At 41.0% G+C, this 23927-nt stretch overlaps 3 protein-coding genes across 3 annotated transcripts; 1 reads left to right on the top strand and 2 right to left on the bottom strand.

The window, feature by feature from the left end:
* Nucleotides 1-2046: 2046 nt before the first annotated feature.
* On the bottom strand, nt 2047-13349 carry ppp6r2b (protein phosphatase 6, regulatory subunit 2b). The gene is made up of 25 exons (XM_029522488.1): nt 13076-13349; nt 11665-11859; nt 11409-11570; nt 11202-11300; nt 10666-10852; nt 9661-9798; nt 9504-9569; nt 9309-9421; nt 9106-9219; nt 8786-8906; nt 8269-8430; nt 7932-8162; nt 7715-7779; nt 7516-7631; nt 7320-7405; nt 7166-7243; nt 6995-7092; nt 6859-6916; nt 6513-6634; nt 6228-6400; nt 5972-6128; nt 5354-5433; nt 4912-5122; nt 3678-3809; nt 2047-3297 (listed from the first exon to the last, which is right to left on the bottom strand). The coding sequence occupies exons 3-25, from the start codon at nt 11534-11536 to the stop codon at nt 3264-3266; spliced, it is 2769 nt and encodes a 922-aa protein (XP_029378348.1). The 5' UTR covers nt 11537-11570; nt 11665-11859; nt 13076-13349; the 3' UTR covers nt 2047-3263.
* A 1465-nt stretch (nt 13350-14814) lies between these two features.
* dnaja2b (DnaJ heat shock protein family (Hsp40) member A2b) lies at nt 14815-20156 on the top strand. Its single transcript, XM_029522513.1, has 9 exons — nt 14815-14970; nt 16218-16277; nt 16692-16918; nt 17028-17108; nt 17271-17404; nt 17509-17705; nt 17804-17948; nt 18244-18371; nt 18470-20156. Exons 1-9 carry the CDS (start codon nt 14893-14895, stop codon nt 18656-18658), a joined length of 1239 nt encoding a protein of 412 aa, XP_029378373.1. The 5' UTR covers nt 14815-14892; the 3' UTR covers nt 18659-20156.
* A 165-nt stretch (nt 20157-20321) lies between these two features.
* LOC115056226 (uncharacterized) lies at nt 20322-23545 on the bottom strand. Its single transcript, XM_029522507.1, has 11 exons — nt 23426-23545; nt 23116-23235; nt 22888-22993; nt 22622-22751; nt 22266-22531; nt 21898-22174; nt 21407-21816; nt 20899-21090; nt 20698-20802; nt 20537-20628; nt 20322-20447 (listed from the first exon to the last, which is right to left on the bottom strand). Exons 2-11 carry the CDS (start codon nt 23190-23192, stop codon nt 20372-20374), a joined length of 1731 nt encoding a protein of 576 aa, XP_029378367.1. The 5' UTR covers nt 23193-23235; nt 23426-23545; the 3' UTR covers nt 20322-20371.
* Between the last annotated feature and the right edge of the window lie 382 nt (nt 23546-23927).

Raw genomic sequence — 23927 nt, 5'->3', positions numbered from 1 at the left:
ATATATATATATATATATATATGACCCCGAGCTCAAAAGTGCTGAGAACTTGAGAAGTATATGAACACAATAGAGGGGTCTGCAGCTCCTCCCCGAGTCACACAAACTCCTGTTATATCTCTCCCCCAGCACAGTAAGCTCTATGAAACGGGAGGATTTACGATTGTACAGGGCATGAGGGTGCAGCATTGATTGTGAGTGCTGCTCACATGTGTGAGCAACTCACTGGGAAGCAACATAATCCACTGGCTCACCTGCCCCTAAGGTAAACATTCTCCATAAACCAACGGCCCTGTCCCTGTGTTTGCTCTGCATGCATGTGTGTGTGGGAGCGAGATAGAGAGACAATGGCAGGCAGTCATCTTTGTCTGACATTTATTACGTTCATATCTGAATGTACAAGCTAAATTGACAACAGGTAACAGACACATTATATTCTAAATGAAGAACAAAAGACACCAGCATCAGTCCGCTTTACAAAAAAGGCATTTTACAACCGCCCACGCTTTCCTAATACACACACACACACTCGCACACACACAAATGTAATAAGCCAATATATGTGAAAAAGATTTGAAATGGCCTCTAGCTAACAGACAATTGGATGGCATAAAAACTTATCACCCATTGTCTCTCAATTAAAATTGTGGGCACATACTGTTGAACGCAGCACATTCCCAACGAGGTGAATGAGGCTAATGAGCAAACTTAATGGCACTTAAAGATAACTGGATTGTACCTCATGCCTTTACGCAGAGCATCACGCCATACCTGTAGCTACACTGAAAATGCGCCACACTCTCAAGGTTAAGGAAACACAAACACACAACAAAACATAAAGGTACACAACCCCAGCTCTCTACAGTTCCACTTCAGACCGGTCTAAGTGTTGAACAGATTTAAACAAAAATGGCTGTGACATAAAATGAAACTTTAGTATGTTTTAAACATACGGCATCCAAAGAATTTATTAACTCCACCATTTGATTCTAAAAGGAAAAAAAAACCCACTAACAACATGGAAGTAGCCAGAAAAGATTGCTTTAGATAAATTCATTCCTGTACGACCACTGCAAGAAAAGAGGCTACTTCACACATAATGAATCCCAGTTTTCCACTGGTGGGAAGACACACTTTGGCTGAAAGCATTGAAGAAAAAGTCTATCTTAAATATCTGCATGATTCACTTCAAGTCAAACGTTCCCGCGTCTCACAGTAGGGAATAATATGGTGAACCCTGGTGCCTCCAAATACAGAACCAAAAGTGCTTCTTGAAAAAGGTGCTCTTAAATTAAATACAAAAATCTATGTAAATCATCCAACAGGTAAATATTCAATTGAAATCAACTCCTGCCCTGAGAAAGAGAGAGACGAGGAGAAAGAAAAGTAAAGTGTGACACAGATTTTAAGATCTCTTTGGTTCATCATAACTTGGGTCATGTGTTGGCCATGACTTCTGTTGTTCATGGTTAGACTGCGTTAATACCATAAAGTCTGATGGGAGGTAAGGAGAGTGCTAATATGTTAACATGAAAGCAACCGATGTGGGATCTTCCCTTTGTCCTCCATTAGACTTCAGGGACAGTCAGAGCGCACTTCAGTGAACAACACTGAATATAAACACAATGTAACTACCAGGAGATAATGTCCAGTTTTATCATATTGTACTGACAAATCTGTTCAGCTCTATTTGATAATATTCCCTCATTACAAAGAATGCTCATTATGATAAAGATACATTTGAAGAACTACATTTTTCTTAACTTTGATGAATGTTAAAGCACACTTTTGTATTATTGGTATGTTTAAAACCTGAAAAAGAGCCCAAGTTATAATGACCTGAATGATCTTTTCAGTAAATAATACGGAAGACACACTGCATACACCCATTTACACACCACATGCACACCTCAAACTCCCATGTAGGAAGTATGTAGCTGAGGAACAGGAACTGATGCTGGGCTATTAACCGAAACACAGACGTCATTATTGCCTCATTTCAACAGTACGACACATACAATACACAAGTTGCAACCTGCAAAACAATCGCCTTTCCATACATTGGATTTATTCCAAAAATAGATATAATGTTTATATATACTGTTTACATTTATATTACGTTTACATATTACCAAGAATAGTCACAGCCTAATACAGGTTCAAATTCCACAATATTACATTTAAACAGCTCCAAGGGTGATATGAATCGGTATGTGCACATCACTGTGTCCCACGGGGATTTTTTTTTTGGGTGCAAGTACAGATACGGTTGTGTATGCACATATGTGCATATCACTGCATGTGCATGTGTGCGTGTGTGTGTGTGTGCATGCGTGCGTGCATGTATGTATGTTACACAAGTGTGCTTTCTTTGTATCTGCACATCTCTCCTTTTCACCTGAGAAATGCACTCCGTACCTTAGACAGAGCTCAAGCAGACACAAACACACACGCAGGCACGCGGGCACACGCACCCACACACACCCACCAACCCACCTAAACTGCATGTACCAGTCAGAGGTTTGAGGAGAAAGTGACATTTGATGCTCCCAAATCCACAGAGAGAGCATTATTGTTCAACATGACAAAAGCAAAAAAATTCTTACTCTCAGTGAAAGATGATCAGGTAACATGACTGAAAAAAAAAAGAGAAAAAAAAATCTAATTATTTTCACTCACATTTAAACTACTAAACTGTCTGCCTGGCATGTACATTAAAGTGCTGAAGACAACATGGCAACTAGCTCTGCAAGCATCTTGGCTTTTTTAAATCTTGGCTGATAATTAGGATACAATATTCTTTACTAAAGTGTAAACAGTCAAATGTTTTGCTAGAAAATTTTTCTGGGCTGTGACTTAATGCCCAGCGATCAGACATGCTCAAACTATCCGACATTCTGATGCTGAATTTAATAAAGGATTTAAATTTCTGACTAATGTCTTTATTATAACATGTAGAAGTTGTATGTAAATAGTTTGGTTTTGTGGGTCTAGCACAATGAAATGTTCTTCAAGACATACATTCTTCTTTGGAATGAGGGGGGTGTCAGAATTAATGATATCATAGTACAGAAGAAACATCAATGGCCCACATGTAGATTTTTAGCATCCAACATACACACTTAAGGGCTGTTTGACATTTAGGACCTGCAGACACGTAAAACGGCACTGAAGAGCTGCTGATAGGAAGCAAAGGTGGCATGGCTGTTTGTTGAATGGATTGGTGATAAGCGTGTGCGTGCGTGTCTCCCTGTACCAAGTGGTTAGGCCGGTCCATTAGCAGAGGGGTCCATCTCACTGTAGAGTAAAAATAAAAAGGATACAAATTCAAATAGGTCTGATTTAGTCTGCCAAGGATAAGAGTTATATGCCATCACAAAAAAAAAGGAGGTAAAAGGAATCTACCTGATAACTATCACAAAAAGAAAGGAAGAAAAAAAAAAAAAAGAAGATTTGATCTCAATACTCCCAACTCTCCAGGAAGTTGTACGTGGAGGACAAATTTTTGTAAAACACTGCGTTTGAACAGTGGGAAAGCTCTGCAGAGGTTTTCACTATTGGAAGATCTTATTCTTGATAAGTGCTATTCCTAAGTTTGAAGTATTTGTTTTGTATGAAAATGTTACTCTGACTTCATTCAGCTGTACATAAAGATATCTAAGACACAAAACACTTACTGTGTGACAGCAGTCGACTGGTCGGATGGACTGGCAGTAGTTGGGCTGGGACAGTCTCTGCGTTGTTGTTTCTCATTGGCTTTCCCTTTGTCTTTCACAGACAGCCCTTCAATTGGCACTTTAACTGCGTCGCTGAAAAAAACAAAACAAAAGCACAAATAACCTAGCAAGATGATTGCTGAGGATTTTCTCACTTAATCTCCCTCAAATAATAGAGACTGAGTGCAGGTGCTGGAAGCTGCTGCTGGCCAAAAGGCACTCCAGTTTTCAACTCAGGCTCAAACACACTGCCCATTATCACATCCGCTGTGCATATCAACATTTGTATCCTGTGTTCTTGTTGTGGCAAGACTTGGCAGGCTGCTACTGACCAAAATCAAACTGAGTTGGGCACAAAGTTGGTTCAAAGGTAGTTAGTCTCAAATGGAAAAAAAATTTAATCTATCTAATTGTACCATGCTTGTAAATGCACCGTTTGTTAGTAACTTGCTGATGTGTTTATTAGTAAGAGTTATATTGGATTGGTGGAAACTTTTTGTTCATAGCATGCTATCTGATAAACCGTTAGTAGTGGGGGTGTTCTCAAAAGGAAATTAATCACACCAACTGTCTATATCATAACACCATAGTAAGCAGCCATACGCTGCTTTTAGTTTTTGATGTAGCGGACTAAACTTTGGTAAAAAGATCACCACTTCGTTTCTAAATTGCTGAAAGCACCATTTCATGCTCTGTCTTGTTATTTATACCAGTTGAATGTGGGTATCACACAGTCCAAATATTAGATGAGTCTATCACAGGACTCTGCAAGTAGCCAGTTGTGAGTTAGTACTTTTTATGAATAAGGTTTGGTCTTAATTCTTACACCTTGTTAAAAACGCAACAAGCAAACAAAAACATGTGGCACATCTGTGCTCCTGATGGCCTTTCAAATCCCCCATACAACAACAGGAAAGCATTCCACACTCCTGAGTGAAAGGCCTCAAGCACAACATACCGTCTGACTGCTGGTCTGAATACTCTGGAGTCAAGGGGAGATGAGAAAGGAGGGAACAGACAGGGGGAGGGTGGTATCAGAGGAACCAGCAGAGATAGAAGTAAAATTGTGCGGGAAAAAGTTTGAAGGGAAAAGGGAAAGGAGGGCTCTAGAAAAGTATTCAAAGACAGCCTACAGGGGGGGATGTGGGGCATATCACAGCCATTGCTGGCCACTGCCACATTTGTATGTGTGTACCTGGTGAAGACTGCCCTCTCATTTTTAGCATCCACAGTGAGCCGGATGGTCTCCTTGCCAGCACCAGTGGTGAGGGTCTCTGTGGTGACGGTCTCACTAGACGTAGACTCTGTCTTGCCTTCTTCTTCATCACTGTCAGAGCTACTGGAGGAAGAACTGTCTGATGCCACAAGGGGAGCTTTTCTTGCCACACACACACTCCACACACATGCTGCAGAGAGTGAAGAAGACATTTTCTGACATTATTTTGATAATGCCACTAAATATTTTAAAACAACAACATGAATCGTTTTTTCTTTTTTTTTTTTAATCGATTTTATGCCAATAAACACACAATGCACATACAAAGGTGAACTATAACATATGATGTTGAATGGGTGTTAGCTTTAAAATAATGTAGTTTTTATCATTTTAGCCAATGACTATGTTAAATTAAACTTACGATTCTGGTTTGGTTTGGTGTTATCTGATCCACTTAGCTCAGAGTCCACAGGAGAACTGCATCTAGGGCCAGTTTCAGAGCTGGGAATAGATAACACAGAAAAGAAAATGTGTCAAAGCACAATCGGCATACAGTTATTTAAAATAAAAGGGTAAATTTGTCTCGTCATATTGTGTGTGTGTGTGTGTGTGTACCATTGCCTGTACCTATGAACAGTCTTTCAGTGCATTCTCACAGAGAAATCAATCACTACAAAGTCCATGGAATTTTTTCCCCACTCCTTTAACTTGCAGTATGGCTATGTGACACAGGCAAAGTATATTACTTTCTTTTCAATAACTGCATCTACAAGTATTTGGCTTTTTGAGTTAAAATTGATTAGGTCTTTTGACAGAAAAAAATATTATTATGGGGCTTTTGTTCAAATACAATCTATCCTTAATAAACTATCACCAAAATTTCTTTATTATTTCCCAGTATCAATATCTGAAATTACTGAAAGAGTATTGCAAAATGAATAGGACTATATAATTGGAAGGTAATTCAATCAAAACAAACCTTGACTGATACTTGATATTGCTTTTTCTAAAATAGGCTTAAGATTACTCTTAGACTCACCAACAGAAAGGCTGGAAGTCTGTGAACTTGGCCCACCCTTTCTCTTCTGCATCTGTGGCAGCTGGTTTGGATGTTGGCGTTTCCCATGCTGCAAAGCCCACTCCCGCAACAGGTGCCTTTGAGTTCACCTCTCCAAAGTCTGCTATCCAGCCAGTGTCTGCATATGAACACAACAGCATTCACACTCTGCAAGAGGCAACATCTCAAAACATGCTTTAGTTCTGAAATGTAAAGCAAGCTTAGTCATATCACTCACTCTTGGTTGTCGCGGTCTGGTCCGGGTTCGAGAAAGGATCCAGGCCATCTTTGGACTCTTCTTCCTCATCTGAATCCGAGTCTGCTGTTCTGTCAGAAAGTTTGGTGCCAGAAGTTGCTGTCCTATCAGCTTTATTCCCTGCTTGGGTCTGGAAGGACTGTGATCCACCGAACCTTGAAGCAAACAATCCATTTTTGTTGACTTTGGTTATGGAAAAGAAAATGTATTTAGAATAAATAATTTCAAAATGTTTTGGTAAATCTGTGCTTCTGCTTGTATGTCTACCTGTTCCGGGACTTGGTTTGAGTTGCATAGTTGATCGCCTTCTCCTCCCAGATGTCCTCTTCATCATCATCAAAGGGCTGAATCCTCTCCTTGGAGCATGCCTCAAACACGGCTGTGTTAGCCTACATAGAGCAATTACGACAGGTTTTAGCAATTTTAGTCAAGTTAAAGAAATACCACAATGCATGTTTAAACTTGAAATTCTGTTACATTTTCAATACTTTTATTAGCAAATCACTGTTTTTGATTTATTTTTTTTTCCCTTACTGGTGGTCATAAATATTATAAATGCAAACCTACAGAGAAAATGTGTGAATAAAAGAGTACAAAGAATTAAAAAGCTCACAGTGTCCTGGCCTCCATCAATGTTGATATTTATCTCTGCAATTCGGTCAAATGTTGCCCTGCAAAAACAGCAGAGATGGTTCAGTCAACACACAATGACAACTTTACGCCAACACAAGGAGGATCACTTAATTTACCCAATGCTGTCGTCGTGATCAGTAAACTCCTCATCATTGAAGCCAAACTGATCCACAAAGTTAGCTGTCATCTGCTGAATCTGGTAGTCTGAAAAAGCCTAAAACAATATCAAAGTTGGATTAGCTTTCTACAGCTGATAGGAGAAGCCCTTGGTATGTATGTATGTGTACCTGCTGAATTGTCAATTCTTTGGGAAAGGGGCTTTCCATATCATCCTCTGAGGAAGGACGTGGGTTTCCTGTGCCAATCTAAACAACATCACCAAAAGTGTTACATTTAGTGTGTAATTACAACCAGATACATTAAATGTGCAAGTGTGTTTACCAGATCTATAGTGTTCTTCCGATTTGTCTCTGACAGTGTCTGGTCCACAAAGGTTTCCCAGCGCCCTCTATAGTCTTCCGGCAGCTCTATATCGAAACATTACAACCAAAAACAGCTGAGCGAAACTTGCTCCAATTTTTTCATGATTATTATTATTTGTACATACGAATGCATTTCAGAGATTGTCAGCACGCACCTTTAATAAGGCTGCTAATCTGTGTGTGAACTGGGCCCTTTTCCAGGTTATGGACGACTGTGTTTGCAATCCTGGTCAGATGCCCCATATACCCTCTTCTCATACCCCCTTCTGATCTGAAAGCACATGCAATACACTTCATTTATTTTGCTAAATTCTGCCTTTAATAAACGCGCAATTACCATCTCACATTCCTTACTGTATTTTATCATTTTCTTCCCAAGCCTCTAAAATCCTCTGGACAAGGTGGCAGTGCTGAAACAACTTGTGAGAGAAAAACATGGAGTCAAATGTTTAGAGAAAAAAAAAAAAAAATCAAAAACCCACAGCAGCTGATCCAGTAGACCAAATGCCTGATTGCTTTAAAAAACAAACAAAAAAAACCAAAAAAAAAAAACACATGCATTAATACCTACATGAGTCACCATTAAGTTATATGCTGAGTTTTCAGAGGTGACTGAATGTTCTGTAATTAAAGTCTCAGTCAAGGCCAGCTCTTGTGTTGTATCCTGAAGCTTAAATTTATCCTGGGAACTCAAGCTAGGCTGAAGTCTCATTTCATGCGCACATGGCCGAAGAATGGCAGCAACACAGAGCTCCACTTGAAGGTGCAGGAAGTTGTTCCATGTGTACTTGAAGAATAAATCCTGAAAAAAAAACAAAACACACAAACATTTATAATTATATAATTAAAAAAAATCTCTACATTGAATTTGGATATTGCCAAAAATGCTGAGTTTTTCCTCATCTCACCAGAAGCAGGTCCATTGTATTGAGTCTGCAGAGTTCCTGTGCTATGACTGCATGGCTAGCAGAGCTGGTATACAGCAAGGAGGCAACTAGTCTGGCTACGTGCAAACGTGTGTTGCCCAGTGGCTCCTCCAGCACACCCAGAGTAGTCAACATAGGGTTCCGCTTAACAAAAGAACATACATATGTACATACTTCAAAGAGAAGCACAGATAGAGAATTGAGGAAACAACAGTCTGGCAGATATATCAAACGGTTGAACATAAAAGTCAGCTGCGGACAGAAATATATATATAGCATGTTCTGGCATTCATGCATGTTATGTTATTGTGTGATGTGGAGGTTTCTCCTGAATTTGGCAAGTAGTTAAACAAGAAAGAAATCAAAAGTAACTTTTAAAACCAGGTATGGTATTTGGATTAAAATTTCCATTCTATTCCATTACAAGCTTTGTACTTTGTCACTTAATATTTAAACAAAATTTGGATTTATATATCTGCAAGAAATTTTGTGTAAATACCTTGGGTGGCTCTAGGAGTAGCTGGTGGAAGTGTATCAGGTGTGGTTCGATGGCCAACAAAATGCTGCTGTTAATAGTGTAACTTCTCTCAAATCCCTGAGCATCCATTACACCATCCACCCTGTAACAAGCACAGACCAAATATATCAAAACTAAAATATTCGATGAGCAGGATGGTAATGCATTGGTCAAAGAGAGCCATAACTAACTTCCCTTCGAGACAATTTTAGAAATCAAATTTAGGCTGGGGATCAAAAGAAAAATTTGTTATAGTTATATAATAAAATTAGACAGTGTCATTTATACTGTTTCTCACTCACACCGGCCTCCTGATCTCCAGCAATGTGAGAAGAACCTGAATGCCATTGACGATACAGCTCTCAGACCTCTCTCCTGAGAACATATTCTGCAACAACTGCTCCACTGATTCTTGCCTGTTGAAAAACACATGGAGCATACTGTGGTCTCCACATCCTTCTAAAGAGTGTGAAAGTATTCACAGGTTTGCATCTGTTTGACTTACGACTCCAGCACAGTCAGTAAAGGGTCAGGTTGTGAAATCTCCTGGAGCTGATTGGCCTGGTCTCTACTCAGGCGGATGATGTCACATAAAGTTTGAGATGCATTGGATTGCCTCTGTCAGAGAAAACAACACTGATACATCTCCAATGGCTGTTTATAGTATATTTCTTATAAAGAAAATGAACTGCCCTCCTACCTCTTCATCTCTCTCCGGGTGAATGAGCTCTATGAGTCTCTGAGCCAGCTTCTCTTCATTTAGCCACTGTTGAAAAAAAATGTTTTCAATTATAGCTGTACTTATAGCTGTACATAGAATCTGTAAAAGAATAAATCTAGGCCCATTTCTCTCATACAGTAAGAGTCTCAAGGCGAAGAAGAGGGGGCTCCACACAGCTTATAAGTCGTAAGAGCACATCCATCATGGCTGATGTATCAATATGCTTCAAGACCAAAGAAAGGAATCCCTCCTTTCCACGCAGGAAGCTAATCACCTAAGCAAAACAAAGGAAACACTGTGACAAAAAATATAAGATAAAAATTGCTGCCCATGTAAGTAGAAATATAGAAACTTCTTCCCATTATTAAACAGAAGGAATATATTCAGAATAATAGGCGGGACATTGTTGATGAAAAAGTGGATATTTCAAAGCAAGTAGACCTTCATGAACAAGTCAGTAGGAATGCTCTTTCACTTCAGGTCTGTCCAGGCTGTAGGGCTGAGCTGATTAAACCTATTACCAACAATAAATGTCAATCAACTCATTACCAGCCATTCCATGAACTGGGTGCCTCTGGAATGATTGGTGTCTTCAGGATTGCCTCCCTGGAAGTCTCTTTGGGCCACTTAGTAATTAGAACCAAGTATTAAACCCAAGTATGCACACCTATTCACAAACTACAACTAATGCCAATGCTTCAGTTACACTAATAAATGGATATTAATTTAAGACGTGAACAATTCATTTTGTATATAAAGCTTAAAATGTCCTCAGAAGCTGGTGCCGCCAGAGATAAGTGTAAAGATATTTGTGCGTGTATATATGTGATTTTAGTGAACTGAATACAGCGAGTTATGGACCAAAGTGTACCAACGGACAGGCCAGCTGATCATGACGTTCAGGCCCACCACTGAGTAAAACTTGAACTATTTACACTAGTGTGATATATCATCTGCATTATGCCACTGCACAAGGAAGAAAATTTAACCACAATCTTGGCTGAAAGCAGTTCACATAGTCAGCCTTATTTTGATTTAATCATCTGTCAGACGTTCTGAAGCAAATCATCAAAACACAAAACCAAAGCTGTTGTTTTTTTCCAAGTATCCCCTTTCATTTACCCGTGTAAGTGTGTGTTACCTGTTCTGTCTTCCGTGTGATGAGGTTGCCAATTGTCTTGCTGAAGAAAGATGCCAGGAGGGGGTTAAGAGGAGATGGCTGCTCCAGGAAGGCATAGAGAGTTTCCAACAATGGCTCCTCATTACCCAGCTTATCATTGATCATTCCCACATCACATGTCAACAGCTCACATGCTATATTTGGATACCTGTAGTAAACAGAAGGAAATATACCTGGCAGTAAAATGAATCAGAAAGAAAATCAATATCTCAGTTCCTGTCTTAGCACACTGAGAGTTAGGAATGAACATAAACAACCTTTTCAGGATTATGACTGGGCTTACTTTGCACAGTTTGATTATCAAGCAGACAGTTAAGTAGTCTTGCTATTTTGTTTCTATGAATTATCAGCAGAATGATTATGTAGTTGGACCAAGAACACTTTTACAAATCTGAGCCCGATTAAACTCTTAAATTCATGACAAAATAGTAATTAAGAGCTACAATGTGATGCAACACAGTACAGTATGATACATCAACATTTTCAACAGCACCTACTTGAAGCGCTTGGTCTCCTCTACACCAGCAGGGGGCTCTGTAGTAATCATACAGACCAGTTCCTGCATGCACTGATCTTGGCACAAGAACAACAGAAGTCTACAAAGCCACAATGAGAAAAGACATAATAGTTAGCACTGTGAAAATTACTGGAGCTGCAATTGTATTCGTGCGCTGCTGATATTCTAACGCTGACAATAAACAGACCTCCTGTTCTGAGCCTTGCACTCCTGCAGCACATCTTCCTCATCCATGAGCTCAGAGAGCGTGACATCCTCCTTGTCCAGTAAAGCCTCCAGATGAGAAGTCGTGTGCAAGTCAAACTTCCAAAACATGGCTGACGTCACCAGCACATACACTTACAATTAGCTGTTAACCAAAAGGTGATGGGAATGTGTGAGGCTGTGTTACATACACAAACAAATGACTGAATACTGTAAACTGCATGAAAGTATGCTCTTACTTTTGGACAAGGTGTAGAACCCTCAGTCAGAATGTGCTAAACAGCTTCTTGCCTTACTGTCATTGTATGGCCTCTGCATTTATCAACGTTAGCAAGTTCACACAGTGAAGACCAAAAAAAAAAAGAAAGAAAGAAAACATCCCCTTCATTCATACCAACACCAGACCTACAAAACCAGCAGAGAATGTCTTCAACCTGTAAAAGAAAAATAAGACAAAAATGACACAAGGAGTGATAAAGAATCATTCCTTTCAAGATTTGCTGTACCTTCCCTTTGAGCCATGAGCATATAAATGTTATATTTGGACAATGCTGCTGTGCCAGCCAGTGAGTTGGGTTCCTGAGTATTGTATTAGCTAACATTTTTTTTCTACAAAGTGAAAACTTGAGATGAAGATGCCAATAGGAGCTGCCATCGGCTTGAAGGGAGAGAGCATCATATCTTAAACACCTCTGAACCACAGGAGACCACAGATACATTAACAAATCCATTAAAAAAAAAGGAAGAAATGGTCCATGCTTATAATCCATAAATCCTCTGACCATTTCATGAAAACAGTGGATTCCCAAGGTGAACATGCCACCAAAGGAGCGTTTGTTTGTCTATAGTGTAGATAAGGCACCTCATACAAATAGATACAATCTCGGGAGCCGCAAAGCCAGCAAACAAACACACACACACGCACGCACGCACGCACGCACGCACACACACACGAACAACTGGATAATTGTGTCATTTCACTGTATAAACGGGGGGTTTGAAGCCAACTTATAGATTTTTATAGACCAATAAAATCAGGTGCCTAAGATAAGGGATCTTTGGTGTAAGATGCCCTGATGTTCCCTTCACCACAGTAAACACTACAAAGCTCAACACACGAGTGTTTTAGAGCCGAGACCATCGACTTCATGAATGTAATCCACAGCCACACATTAATTTTCAATTTACAACAAAAGCACCACCGTGTTTCAGCTGTAAGACAGGCCTCTGTGTCGACCAGAGAGCAGCTGCTGTCGGTGCGTGTTGGCCATCCACAGACAGACTAACAGCGAAGCGGCCACATTGGCGTCAGATGGCTTCCATTAGCTTTAAAGGGAGTTCACGGTAAATTAGCTTATCTCCCGTTACCGACCGACTGTCAGCGCCTTTCCCACCTTTCCTCCGCTTACCCAGCCTGCAGACGGTGAACCGGCCCGCTAGCTCGGTCTCTGTCACGCTGCTAACGTTAAAGTGATGCAGCTCCGCACGGCCACTAACGGCGACTACATCCCGAAGCTACCGGGGGTCAGGCATCTATCACCGCGGGGCTCGGTGCACGTCCTCCCGGCTAGCCTCGTCGACTTCAGACCGCTTGGTCTTGGCGAGTCGCTTGGCGTTTAGGTTTCACCTTTTCTGTTTATTCTCCCTTACCTGCTCTGCATCATTTGCGGGGCGTTCATCCGGAGTTTGAACTGCAGCTCGGAGACACCGGCCGTCAGGTCAGTCGGAGGCCCGCGGCCGGCTGCTCATAACTGCGTTGCCAGCTCGGAGATGCGACCCTTTCCCCGGCCGCAGTGTCACTTAACGCTCCGCCGCCGCCGTCGCACGGAGGTCGGCCGGCGGAGGAGCTGTGTTGACACTGTCCAAATTGTATGTACTTCGGCAGACGGCGAGGTGGACGGAAAGGAGAAAAAAAAAAAAAACCGAAAGAAAAAATTAATCTGTCAGATTTGGAAATCAAAATGGCGGATACTTGAAACGTAATCAAAAGTTCAACAGAGTGAGCGCCGTGTAAACAACATATTTATCTCCTGTCATCATGAAGATCACCGAGAAGAGCTCGGTGTTGAAAGCATCATCCGTCTTCCCTTTAGTTTTAAAATAGAAGAATCCAAGAAGGGATCTGATGTCAATAAATTCATTATTTAAATTGACTTGGCCACCGATGACACCTGACTGTGTGACAGGTGTTTCGGTACCGTTTCTTTTCCTGATTTAATGCTTTTGTTTTCTAAAGGCCCTGGCATCCAAGTTACATATATGCAATATAAGCACCGTGGAGATGTATGACCTGACATACCCCTACAGTCAAAGAGTACAATATGTGTCCCCTGTTGGCTGTATTCATATTAAATCCCTGGCAAATATCTATCCGAGCAGATAATGGTACAGATAATGCATTTGATGAATGTTGAAGAAAAGTCGAATGAAAGATAAATGTTCCTGAAATACCACAGAGAAATATTTGCAACCAGGGTTCCAGCAAACTTTGTTATCATCAATGTTCATTTAAAAAATGCTGGCAAGTCCTCGAGGATGTATCCAGAAAGGAAAAGAAGTCCCACAATGCAGAACAACCACATGCAAAAGCCATGTATTGTTTCGTAATACTCCAATATGAACAGTATCTTACTATATGTGGTGTAATTTTGAGTCAAAAATAGGATATACGCTTCTGAAACGCCCTTGAAGTTGCACAAAAAGGGATTATCCAAATGGAGTGTCCTTCATTAATACAGAACCATCAACCCGAGAAATAACTCTTAGTGGAAAAGCTTTCAGATGTAAATCCTTTAAATAAATACCATGAGCCCAGGTTTAGGGTGTTTTAGCTGCTAAATCTTTGTCTCGTCTAGAAAAAATAATTCCATTTGAAATCTAATGATCGGGAAATACATAAAAAAATAAAATTTGATCTTAAAATATCTTTATCACACGTGTATTTTTAGGCTGCACCCTTTTCACACAGCACCAAATCCACCTAAATAGCTGCAATTTCTAATGGTCTAAATTAACATATGTGGGTACAAAGAGTATATATATATAGAATTCAAAGCCTCCCCTATATATATATATATATATATATATATATATATATATATATATATATATATATATATATATATAGGGGAGGCTTTGAATTCATTTATAACTGTTTTAATCAGTCAACCAAACGTAAACGTTTGCATCATCAACGCTTTCTTACAAGGTACCGATTAATTTGGAAATATTGCTTGAAAACGGATTAATTCATTCAATGCTGGTAAAAATAATGACACATTCACATTAACGCGTAGCAGCTCCTTCTGCAATGATGTGGCTGGTGTTTTCTGACATCGTTCTCAGAGTGGGTGTTTTTGTGCGTAGTATCTGGCAACCCTGGACAGTCCCAGTCGGTGAATCCTGCGTCGGCTTGTAGCTCAGCTGAACCTCCGCAGAAGGTCTCTCTGTGCTAGCCGGTTAGCATCATGGCGAACGTTGTGGACACCAAGCTATACGACATTCTCGGAGTTTCACCATCTGCCTCTGAAAATGAACTTAAAAAGGTACGTACGCTCCTAAACGAAAGGGGAATATATCGGAGTATGAGCCAAAGCAAAAGAGGAAGAGAGGTCACCGGTAAGCTGTGGCCTAGAAACCAGCTAATAAACCTTGGTCGGCAGCATCTTCGAGTTTACTAGCCTAGCCGTGAAGCTAAGCTACATACATGTTAAGTAACGCGTTTTGGGGTTTTTTTTTTTCGTTTATGATGATCAGAGTTACATGTTGGTGGCAGACAACAGATGGCGAAGTTTGTCAATTCCATCGTTTCCTTATAAGTGAAATTCGTGAAAATTGCGTTTGCTGGCTCTAAAATGAAGAAATACCCCGTTGACCACGAGTATGATAGCTTGCCGGCTACTGGATGATATACCAGTAAATAGCCAGTACTGAATCGGGCAGTAATTAACCAGTTACGTTGGCTTCACAGCTCAGCTAGATGAAAATGCCGAGGCAGAAAAACCGCACCTGTGGACCAACGGAGGTGGTGTAACGTTTGATAATGCTAAACATGGCCGTGAAATGTGTCCGGAGCTAACGTTTGTTCTTACATAGCAGTTAGCGTTAATGTCACTCGTCGCGGAGCTAACGTAGTTAGCAACATGCTCATCGCTGTTCACTACAAACTCCATTCAAATATCAGTTAGTCACGAATTGTTCACAGTCCACAACACTGCGTCCCTCGGAAATCATGGCGTGAGGCGGATTATCGTGTGTTTTTTAAGGCTTTTGTAACTGTTTTATATTTCTAATCTCAAGGCATCCAAATGACTCAGTTAATCAAGTATAAACTTGAACTGTTTTACAATAATCAAATGTCATCCCAGTTGTTTACATCACCAGTATTTGATACCGATGGTTGCAGCGACTGGCGACAGTGTAGTTCGTTTTCAAAACAATATTTGATGTCGAAATGAACGTTATCAGGGATCTGTGTTCATCAGAAGAGCACTGCAATTGGTTTTAATACGTCCTGACATCAGCGGCCAAAGCAGGAAAAGTAACAATATAAATGCAAGGATGGAGTTTCATCGATTTCTTTGCTACACTGGAGTGACTACGATGTCAACAACAGCGATGCTCTTAGTGGTGTCCTGATGTTTTTGACAGCAGGGTCACAAGTCAAGCCCTTCACTAGTAAGGACACTTAATAGGGTCAGTGATTTGTTCACAGAGCTATTTAACACTATATGACAACAGAGTACAGGATGCTCACATTACAATGTTCACATTTAATGTTGGCTTATTACAGGCTTACCGTAAACTGGCCAAAGAGTACCATCCTGACAAGAACCCAGATGCTGGAGACAAGGTATGATGCACCAAAGCATGCCATGGTAACAGTAACAACATCATAGCTGGTAACAAGACCAACCTCATTAGCTCAGTTGCTCAACAGTTGGGACCAAGAAATTATGCATACTGACTTTTTCACAATCACACAAGCCAGCTCTTTTAAGAATAACACAAGGTGCAGATCAGGGTACACCATATGAAATAGATTTCCCCTAGAGAAAAACGTGTTAGTGTTTGATTTGACTGTTCTTTGACTTATTTCCTCAGATGTTGCTGATTTGACACAAGAGAGTAGACTCAAGTCGTTATTTCATTCCACCTGATATTTGCTCATCAAAAACAAAACCAGCTGGCCCTCATTTTTGCTATGCACTGATTTTTCGTTTTTGTCTTGTCAAGCTGTCTGATTCAAAAATGATATATTTTCCAGTTTAAAGAGATCAGTTTTGCCTATGAGGTACTGACAAACCCAGAGAAGAAGGAGCTCTATGATCGCTATGGAGAACAAGGCCTACGAGAGGGAGGAGGCGGAGGGCCTGGCATGGATGATATCTTCTCTCACATTTTTGGCGGAGGACTGTTTGGGTTCATGGGGGGGCAGGGCAGAGGACGGAATGGAGGCAGGAGGAGAGGAGATGATATGGTGCACCCTCTGAAGTAAGTTTTTTTTTTTTTTTTTTTTTTTTCTTTTCTTTCTTTCTTTCTTTTTTTTATGGTGTTGGGTGATTCAGTGGCTTAAATGTCACATAACTCTTTTTCCATACAGAGTTTCTCTTGAAGATCTCTACAATGGCAAAACTACCAAACTGCAGCTTAGTAAGAACGTGCTTTGTGGTGCCTGCAATGGGTGAGTCATCTTTTAATGCATTCGTATTACTGTTAAATTAGCATACTTATAAGTAGTTTTAAATCTCCAGATCGATGCTGAATTGTTCTTATAGTCATTTTGTTGCACAAAGAAAGGAAAAAAAAATATTCGAATGATGACACTTTACTGCTTATCTTCCAGTCAAGGGGGTAAGGCAGGAGCAGTGCAGAAGTGTGTGGCATGTAGAGGACGAGGTATGAGAATCATGATTAGACAGCTGGCCCCTGGGATGGTCCAACAGATGCAGTCAGTCTGCACAGACTGCAATGGAGAAGGTAAAATACCTGTAACAAACAAATTCAAAAATCACAGAAAATATATAATCAGAAGCAAAAAAGGAATCTGGCATTGTCTAATATCTGTATTTGTACTTACATAGGTGAGGTGATAAATGAGAAGGACCGTTGCAGAAAGTGTGAGGGCCACAAGGTGTGCAAGGAGACTAAGCTTCTGGAAGTGCATGTGGACAAAGGCATGAAGCATGGACAGAAGATCACGTTCTCTGGGGAAGCTGACCAAGCCCCAGGTGTTGAGCCAGGAGATATAGTCCTGGTGCTGCAAGAGAAAGATCATGAGGTAGTATACCTTTGTGTCGTCTTCAGTACAACCACCATTACAATGAATGATGACATATTTTTTATTAACCTGTGTTTTAATGCATAAAAAAAAAACAGGAATTCCGCCGTGAGGGCAATGACCTTCACATGGTCCAACGTATCGGCCTGGTTGAGGCTCTGTGTGGCTTCCAGATGACTGTCACACACCTGGATGGCCGTCAGTTGCTTGTCAAATACCCACCTGGCAAGGTCATTGAGCCAGGTAAGCACGTCTTCAAATGACATTAAGTGATTTTATCTCATTAATCACATTCATGTAAAATTATGGAAAATTTAGTTTTGCAAAAGCATTCCATACCAACACATCGATTTTTCAGCTGATTCATTCAAACATGTATTGTGTGTTGATTGGAGAATTAAGCACAGATAGAACTTAAAGCTAGCCAAATTACTTATTTATGTACATAAATGCAAAATGTTACTTTTTTTATGGGTAAATATAAATAACAAAATACAACAAAACTAATTGTTGGATTGTGTTTGCATGTGTGTGACAGGCTGTATTCGAATGGTGAAGGGAGAGGGGATGCCTCAATACAGAAATCCTTTTGAAAAGGGAGACCTTTACATTAAGTTTGATGTCCAGTTTCCTGAGAACAACTGGATTAGCCCTGAAAAACTGAACGTGAGTTGCAATCGTTAAATGGCCCAATTGTGTGGTTTTTTGCCTTTTCTGTATTTTTGTTTAATCTTTTGCTAACTTTTGTTTAATCAATTTTTTAGGAACTTGAGTGTTTGCTCCCTGCTCGTGCGGAGAATCCAGTGATTTCGGCTGACGCAGAGGAAGTTGATCTGACAGATTTTGACCGGAGTCAAGGGTCAGGAGGTGGAGCCAGAAGAGAGGCCTACAATGATAGTTCTGATGAGGAAGGGGGTCATCATGGCCCAGGGGTGCAGTGCGCACACCAATAGAAGGACTCGTACATAAAGACATGCATATACATAAGAGTATAAATACATGAACATCCCTTGAGTCTCATTGCTAACAAAATTCAAGAGCTGATGCACATACATGCAGCCATCTCTTTTTATTGTTCCCATGAAAAAGAGATGGTCACACATACATAAACATATACCCACACTCCTCAGTTCCGTGGTGCCCATAAGTCAGAGAGATGCTGGACATGTGATGACCATTTTTGTGTTTATGGACATTAGTGCTCATCAAAGCCTCCTACAAGATGGTGGTCTCATTCTCAGAGGTTCATTGACTGAATTTGAATTGGATCTCTCTGTTTTCAACCTAGGCTTTTACCTTTCACTGTGGGAAACACCAGTCTAGTGTATAAAATGCAAATATTGTTGACTATCTTGTACAAGGTGTAGTTTAGTCTATCACAAACAAGCGCATGCTGCTTCTTGCTGAAGATCTTGCACATGTAGATCCAGGGTTGGGACACCACAAAGAAATTTGACTGCGCACCTGTTAAAATTTAAGTGCGTCACTGCTATCAAAGTGCCCTGCTGTCCTAAGAGCTAACCTGATTTCAAACCTAAGCCCGCTGAGAATCGCACATTTAACCCACCACACCCCCAAACTGGAACTGTCATATTCTGAGAATGGGGCTTGCTAGTCCAGTTTACTCCCCAGCTGTCACTCTGCTAGAATATTAAAGCCTTGATTATAACAACTGTCAGCAGGCGCCATGTTTTCTTCAGTTGGAGAATTTATATCTTTTGTGTCTTTGCTGGTTTGAATGTTTGTGTGTTCGAGACCAGAGAACCTGAACCAAACTCTGCTTATGAGTTGAGAACAGGCTTGTGTAATTTGTATACGTGTGTAATACAGTGGCTTAGTGTGTTGGAGCCGCTGTGGAATGTTCAAGATTATTAGGGTGATAGATACTCCTGCTTTGTGTTGGACTGCAGAGTGAGCGGACAGTATATAGGGCCAACTAAACAGGAAAAAAAACTGAATGTTTATTTGCTGTGAATCTCAAATGTAGACAGTCTTTCTCCTTCAACTCACCAGGACTGAGCTCCTCCTCACACAGGAAATCCACCGGGCCCCCACCAAACCCTCTGTATTATACTGTATTTTTTCCCCCATCGTAGAGTTGTTAATGAAACCTATGTCCTTTGAAACGTTACAAATATTCCCATCCCGACATCTGTAAATAAATACAGCTCCAGTCCATGGGTGCATTTAAAGTCTACAGCAGTGTCCTTCCTGTAGTCACATTATTTCTTACACAACTAATGGCCAATGTATTAATGTTATGTTCACATGAAGAAGAGGTGAAGGAACCTCTGTAGACTGTTCTCATGCACCTCTGCGACTCCTTGTGTATGTAATTTAGGCCATGGGAAAATGTGAGCACAACTGAAGGGGTTCATTGATAAAACGTTACTGTTGATGCTTATGTTTGTCAAAATGATAATTAAACTGTATAATAAACAGTCACTACGAGTTTGATGAGATCTGTCGTATTTTATATGTGTAACATGAAAATCTGCACTCAGATGATTTTTGTCTTTACATGATCACAAACAGGAAGGCAACAGCTGATGCAATGTGTGAAGCCTGAATGTGAACACACAATGTTTCAGAAACAAAGATAGTCCCTTTAAAAAAAAAAAAAGTAATTTTTAACTAGACACCTGAAATAAAGCAGCTGTGGTGTGTTACTCTGCTTTGTCCTCTGTTTCTCTGCTGTGGAGGCCAACTGGACCCAGGAGTTCCTTAAATCCTGCAGTATTTCTAAAGGAAAGGAAATAAAGGGGGCTGTGGTTAACGCTTATGTCTAAAAATCAGCCAAGCTTTGTCTATTTCAAAGGACTATCATCGACCTGTCTCGCTTGGACTGCATGACATAAGAGCGCTCTCTTCTCAGCTGCTCCAGCCGCTCTCTGACTACTGTTTTCTGCTGGTTCTTGTCCTCCTGAAACACTTTGATGTCAGAGATAATACAAAAGGTGTAAATGCACCCAGATTCTGTCAGTAGGTTTACCTGTGGCAGGTCTTGTGTGACATGCCTTAACCTGTCAGTATGTTTCAGGCCCAGCACGTCCTCCTCTGCCTTTCTGTTCTGGACGATCAACAGACGCTCCTGAACCTGAAGGACAAATACTCTCATACGTCATCACCTCTGCCATTTATTCACAGTGATCGGAGTACTCTTAAAGTGGCCCTCTGTCCACATTGTTCTTACCCTTAACAGTTGTCTCTCTCTGTCTCTCAGCTGCCTCTGTTCCACTTTCCTTTGCATGTCCACCAGGCTGCGCATTGTTCTTTCTCTCTCCATTGCTGAAAATGGATCTCTCATTTGAACTTCATCTGTCATTGTGGATTCTTTGTCTCTCTCTTTGATCATTGCCTCACTGTCTGCGAGGCCAGAGTCGTACTTTAAAACAGAAAAATAAACATCTGAGTTAATTTTGAAAGTAAATCAACCATGTGTTGATGTGTATATCCATAGTAAAGTAGCACACCAGAATGCCACTGCAGACTCACATTGGCTGGTTCAGGTCCTATGAATTTGCAAAGCTCTGACTCTGTTGTGCTGGGACATATTTCCACCTTAACATAATCTCTGCCAAACTCAGCTGTCTCACTGGTCAGTCCAGAGCAGAGGACATCTGCATAGATCTGCTGCTACCCCTTCTTCCAAGGTCAGCTTACCATAATATAAATGGCAAATAAAATCAGATACACAATACCTGTCCTCTTGTGCTGCGCTGTTTCTCTGCAGACTGTGCACCATGGTGACCTTTGGAATCAGCCTGGATCAAAGTGAGTTTCACCTCTTCATCACCGTCATGGCTCTCTGTAGAAGTCTCCCCACGCTGTGTGTATTCACCTGTGCTGCTTATGTCACTGAGTTGGACTTGTGTCCTCAGACTGCTCTCGTTGTCCTGGCTCTGTCCTGTGCCTCCACCTGCAGCCTCTGCATCACAGTCGGTGTCATTTTCTGATGGTTTGCTCCAAGCAAGAGCAATCAATGATCCCTGTTTCTCGTAACTTTGAAGGCTTCCCTGCTCTTTCTCCTGTGGTCCTCCTTCTGCCTTTAGACTTTTATTTGTTGCATCCGAGGGACACAGGATCTCCAGGTATGGCATCTCCTCCAAGACTGTGGAATTAATGTAAAGTCATTGTAGCTGTAGCTGTCAGAGTGTGGAAATAAAGATATGTTTGTCTGTGTTTGTCATACCTGCACCATCAGCAGCATTTCCTCGTCTGCTCATCTCTGCGACAGAAAAAAACTGACTTGACCCAGCAGTGATGTTTGGGGCCTGGACTCCTCCAGTGCTGCAGGACTGATCTTTCTTTTCCTCATTACTGCTGTGTACTAAGTTTGAATTAGGGATGAGCATGGAGCTTGAAGAAAGAGGGTCGCCTGAGATCAGGAGGTGGAACAGGTTGGTGTTGCACCGTGCTCGAAGTTTGGATTCATACTCATCTCGCAGAACTTGGAGATTCTGTCCACACTAACAAACATATATATTGTTTTGTTTCTTGCACCTGTGCTTTAATAATTTTTAAATTTTTTTATTGAGTAACGTGATTGTTTAGACTCACCTTGCTCACCAATGGTGGCAGTAATGTAGAAGCTTGGATCTCTTGGAGCACCAGCAGTTGAGTCAAGAGGATCAGGGAGCAATCCCTCAACTTGTGTTGGGACCATGCTGCTGATCTACATATATGGGCCTGCACGTCGGGCTGGAGTGCTGGAGAGTTAGTTTCCTCTTGGGGAGTGTGAGTCTCATTGTGTGTCTGCAGGCTGGCGTGGATTTGTCTCAGCCTTTTTATACAGCCATTATTTAAAACTGTAAGATTCTGACTGCCTGAAAAAGAACAGACATGAGGACAACACCAAAAAAACAAACAAAAAAGCAATAGATATGACAACCATCCAGTAAAAAATATTGACTTACCCCCTTGTTCTGTGCATGGCAGTGTGGGATTGGGCCCTTGCAGATCCTCGAGGGAGACCCCGTGCACCAACTTGACCAGGCACTTCCTCTCCTGCTCTTGAGTCAGCACGAGCAACTGCAGTACTGCCTGCTGGGAGGAGGCCAAAGTTTTGTTCTGCTTCTTGCGGCATCATTCAGAGCTGCCTGCTGTTTGGCCTTTAGTTGATACTGTGACACGCTGAGCTGCATGTTTCAGAAATGGTGGTACGTAATCAAACCTGCAGTACCTGCTGTGGTGATAATGAAATAAAGTCTGTGGTTTGCTGCCTCCCCTCCTCATCATGCAGCCACACAGCAGCCTGCTCTGTTTGGCATGGACTGCTGACATGCGGCCTGAAATGGAACATGGGGGTCAGACAGGTTATGGCTATAGCTAGGGCTTTAAGAAGGAAATAATTGTGTCTATACGTTGATATTCGATGCTGAACTAAACGGTTCAATAGATTTTGGCTCACCATGCATCCCAGGACTGCCTTGCTGCCAGAAGAGCATTATAAGACAGTTTTTCTCTCTCAGCTCTGAGAATTGCCATCCTGATGTACAGACACAGCAGTTGCAAGCTGCCCCTGTCCAGCCTGAAAACAAATTCACTGATTCACGGAATGACCAATTTCATAGCAATACAAACAATATCATGCATTAGAAAGCACAACATTATGCAAGAGCTGGGAAAGAAAATGGTTTTTATTATGTGACTAACTTTTTGTCTGACATTACGGACTATAACCCAAACAAAAGAAAATCTGTGTGATCTGAAGTATTTACCCCTCTCCCAGGACAGTCAATGTGTCTCTTTCTTGGTGACGACATTTGTGTATTTCATAAAGGAGTGAGGCAGCAGACCAGGCTTGATCCCTGGAGTCAGAACAGCTTTTAAACGATCCACCCAGCCTGGCCCTGCAAGAAAATTATAGTCACTTGATTTAGATTTTGACTATCTGTCTTTTATACATTATTGATCTTAGGTTTTCTGTTCATAACAGTACAAAATGCAGTATACTTGAGTTTCTAACTAATTGTCATGAGTTCTGTGATCAATAAATATTGTCCTTTATCTTCAGCTTGTGAAAATGATTTCATGCATTAAGTTTAATTTGAAATAAAATTTACAGTAAAATCTCGGTGGATGCGTGTCACCTGTATATCCTTAATGCTCCTGGCAGCTCAGCCAAACAAACCATGTCAGCTGACTCCAACACCTCCTCAGCGAGGTCCTCCAACTCCTCCCTCTCCTTGTGTTGTCGCCATGGTGGCAAGTTTTCCCAGA

The sequence above is a fragment of the Echeneis naucrates genome, chromosome 16, assembly GCF_900963305.1.
Source record: "Echeneis naucrates chromosome 16, fEcheNa1.1, whole genome shotgun sequence".
NCBI classification, from domain to species: domain Eukaryota; kingdom Metazoa; phylum Chordata; class Actinopteri; order Carangiformes; family Echeneidae; genus Echeneis; species Echeneis naucrates.
The sequence above is the reverse complement of the archived record's forward strand: the minus strand, read 5'-3'. Positions and strand labels throughout refer to the sequence as shown.

What these genes read in the sequence shown, in the direction of transcription:
- ppp6r2b (XM_029522488.1), bottom strand. Translation starts at nt 11,536, where the DNA reads ATGTTTTGGAAGTTTGACTTGCACACGACTTCTCATCTGGAGGCTTTA. An exon ending in TTACTGACTGTGCTGGAGTC is followed by an intron (nt 9,220 to 9,308) that starts GTAAGTCAAACA and finishes GTTTTTCAACAG; the next exon opens with GCAAGAATCAGTGGAGCAGT. An exon ending in ATAACTTAATGGTGACTCAT is followed by an intron (nt 7,780 to 7,931) that starts GTAGGTATTAAT and finishes TTCTCTCACAAG; the next exon opens with TTGTTTCAGCACTGCCACCT.
- dnaja2b (XM_029522513.1), top strand. Translation starts at nt 14,893, where the DNA reads ATGGCGAACGTTGTGGACACCAAGCTATACGACATTCTCGGAGTTTCA. An exon ending in CTGAAAATGAACTTAAAAAG is followed by an intron (nt 14,971 to 16,217) that starts GTACGTACGCTC and finishes GGCTTATTACAG; the next exon opens with GCTTACCGTAAACTGGCCAA. An exon ending in TGCAAGAGAAAGATCATGAG is followed by an intron (nt 17,706 to 17,803) that starts GTAGTATACCTT and finishes AAAAAAAAACAG; the next exon opens with GAATTCCGCCGTGAGGGCAA.
- LOC115056226 (XM_029522507.1), bottom strand. Translation starts at nt 23,192, where the DNA reads ATGGCAATTCTCAGAGCTGAGAGAGAAAAACTGTCTTATAATGCTCTT. An exon ending in AGCGCAGCACAAGAGGACAG is followed by an intron (nt 21,091 to 21,406) that starts GTATTGTGTATC and finishes TCTGTTTTAAAG; the next exon opens with TACGACTCTGGCCTCGCAGA. An exon ending in GAGAGAGACAACTGTTAAGG is followed by an intron (nt 20,803 to 20,898) that starts GTAAGAACAATG and finishes TTTGTCCTTCAG; the next exon opens with GTTCAGGAGCGTCTGTTGAT.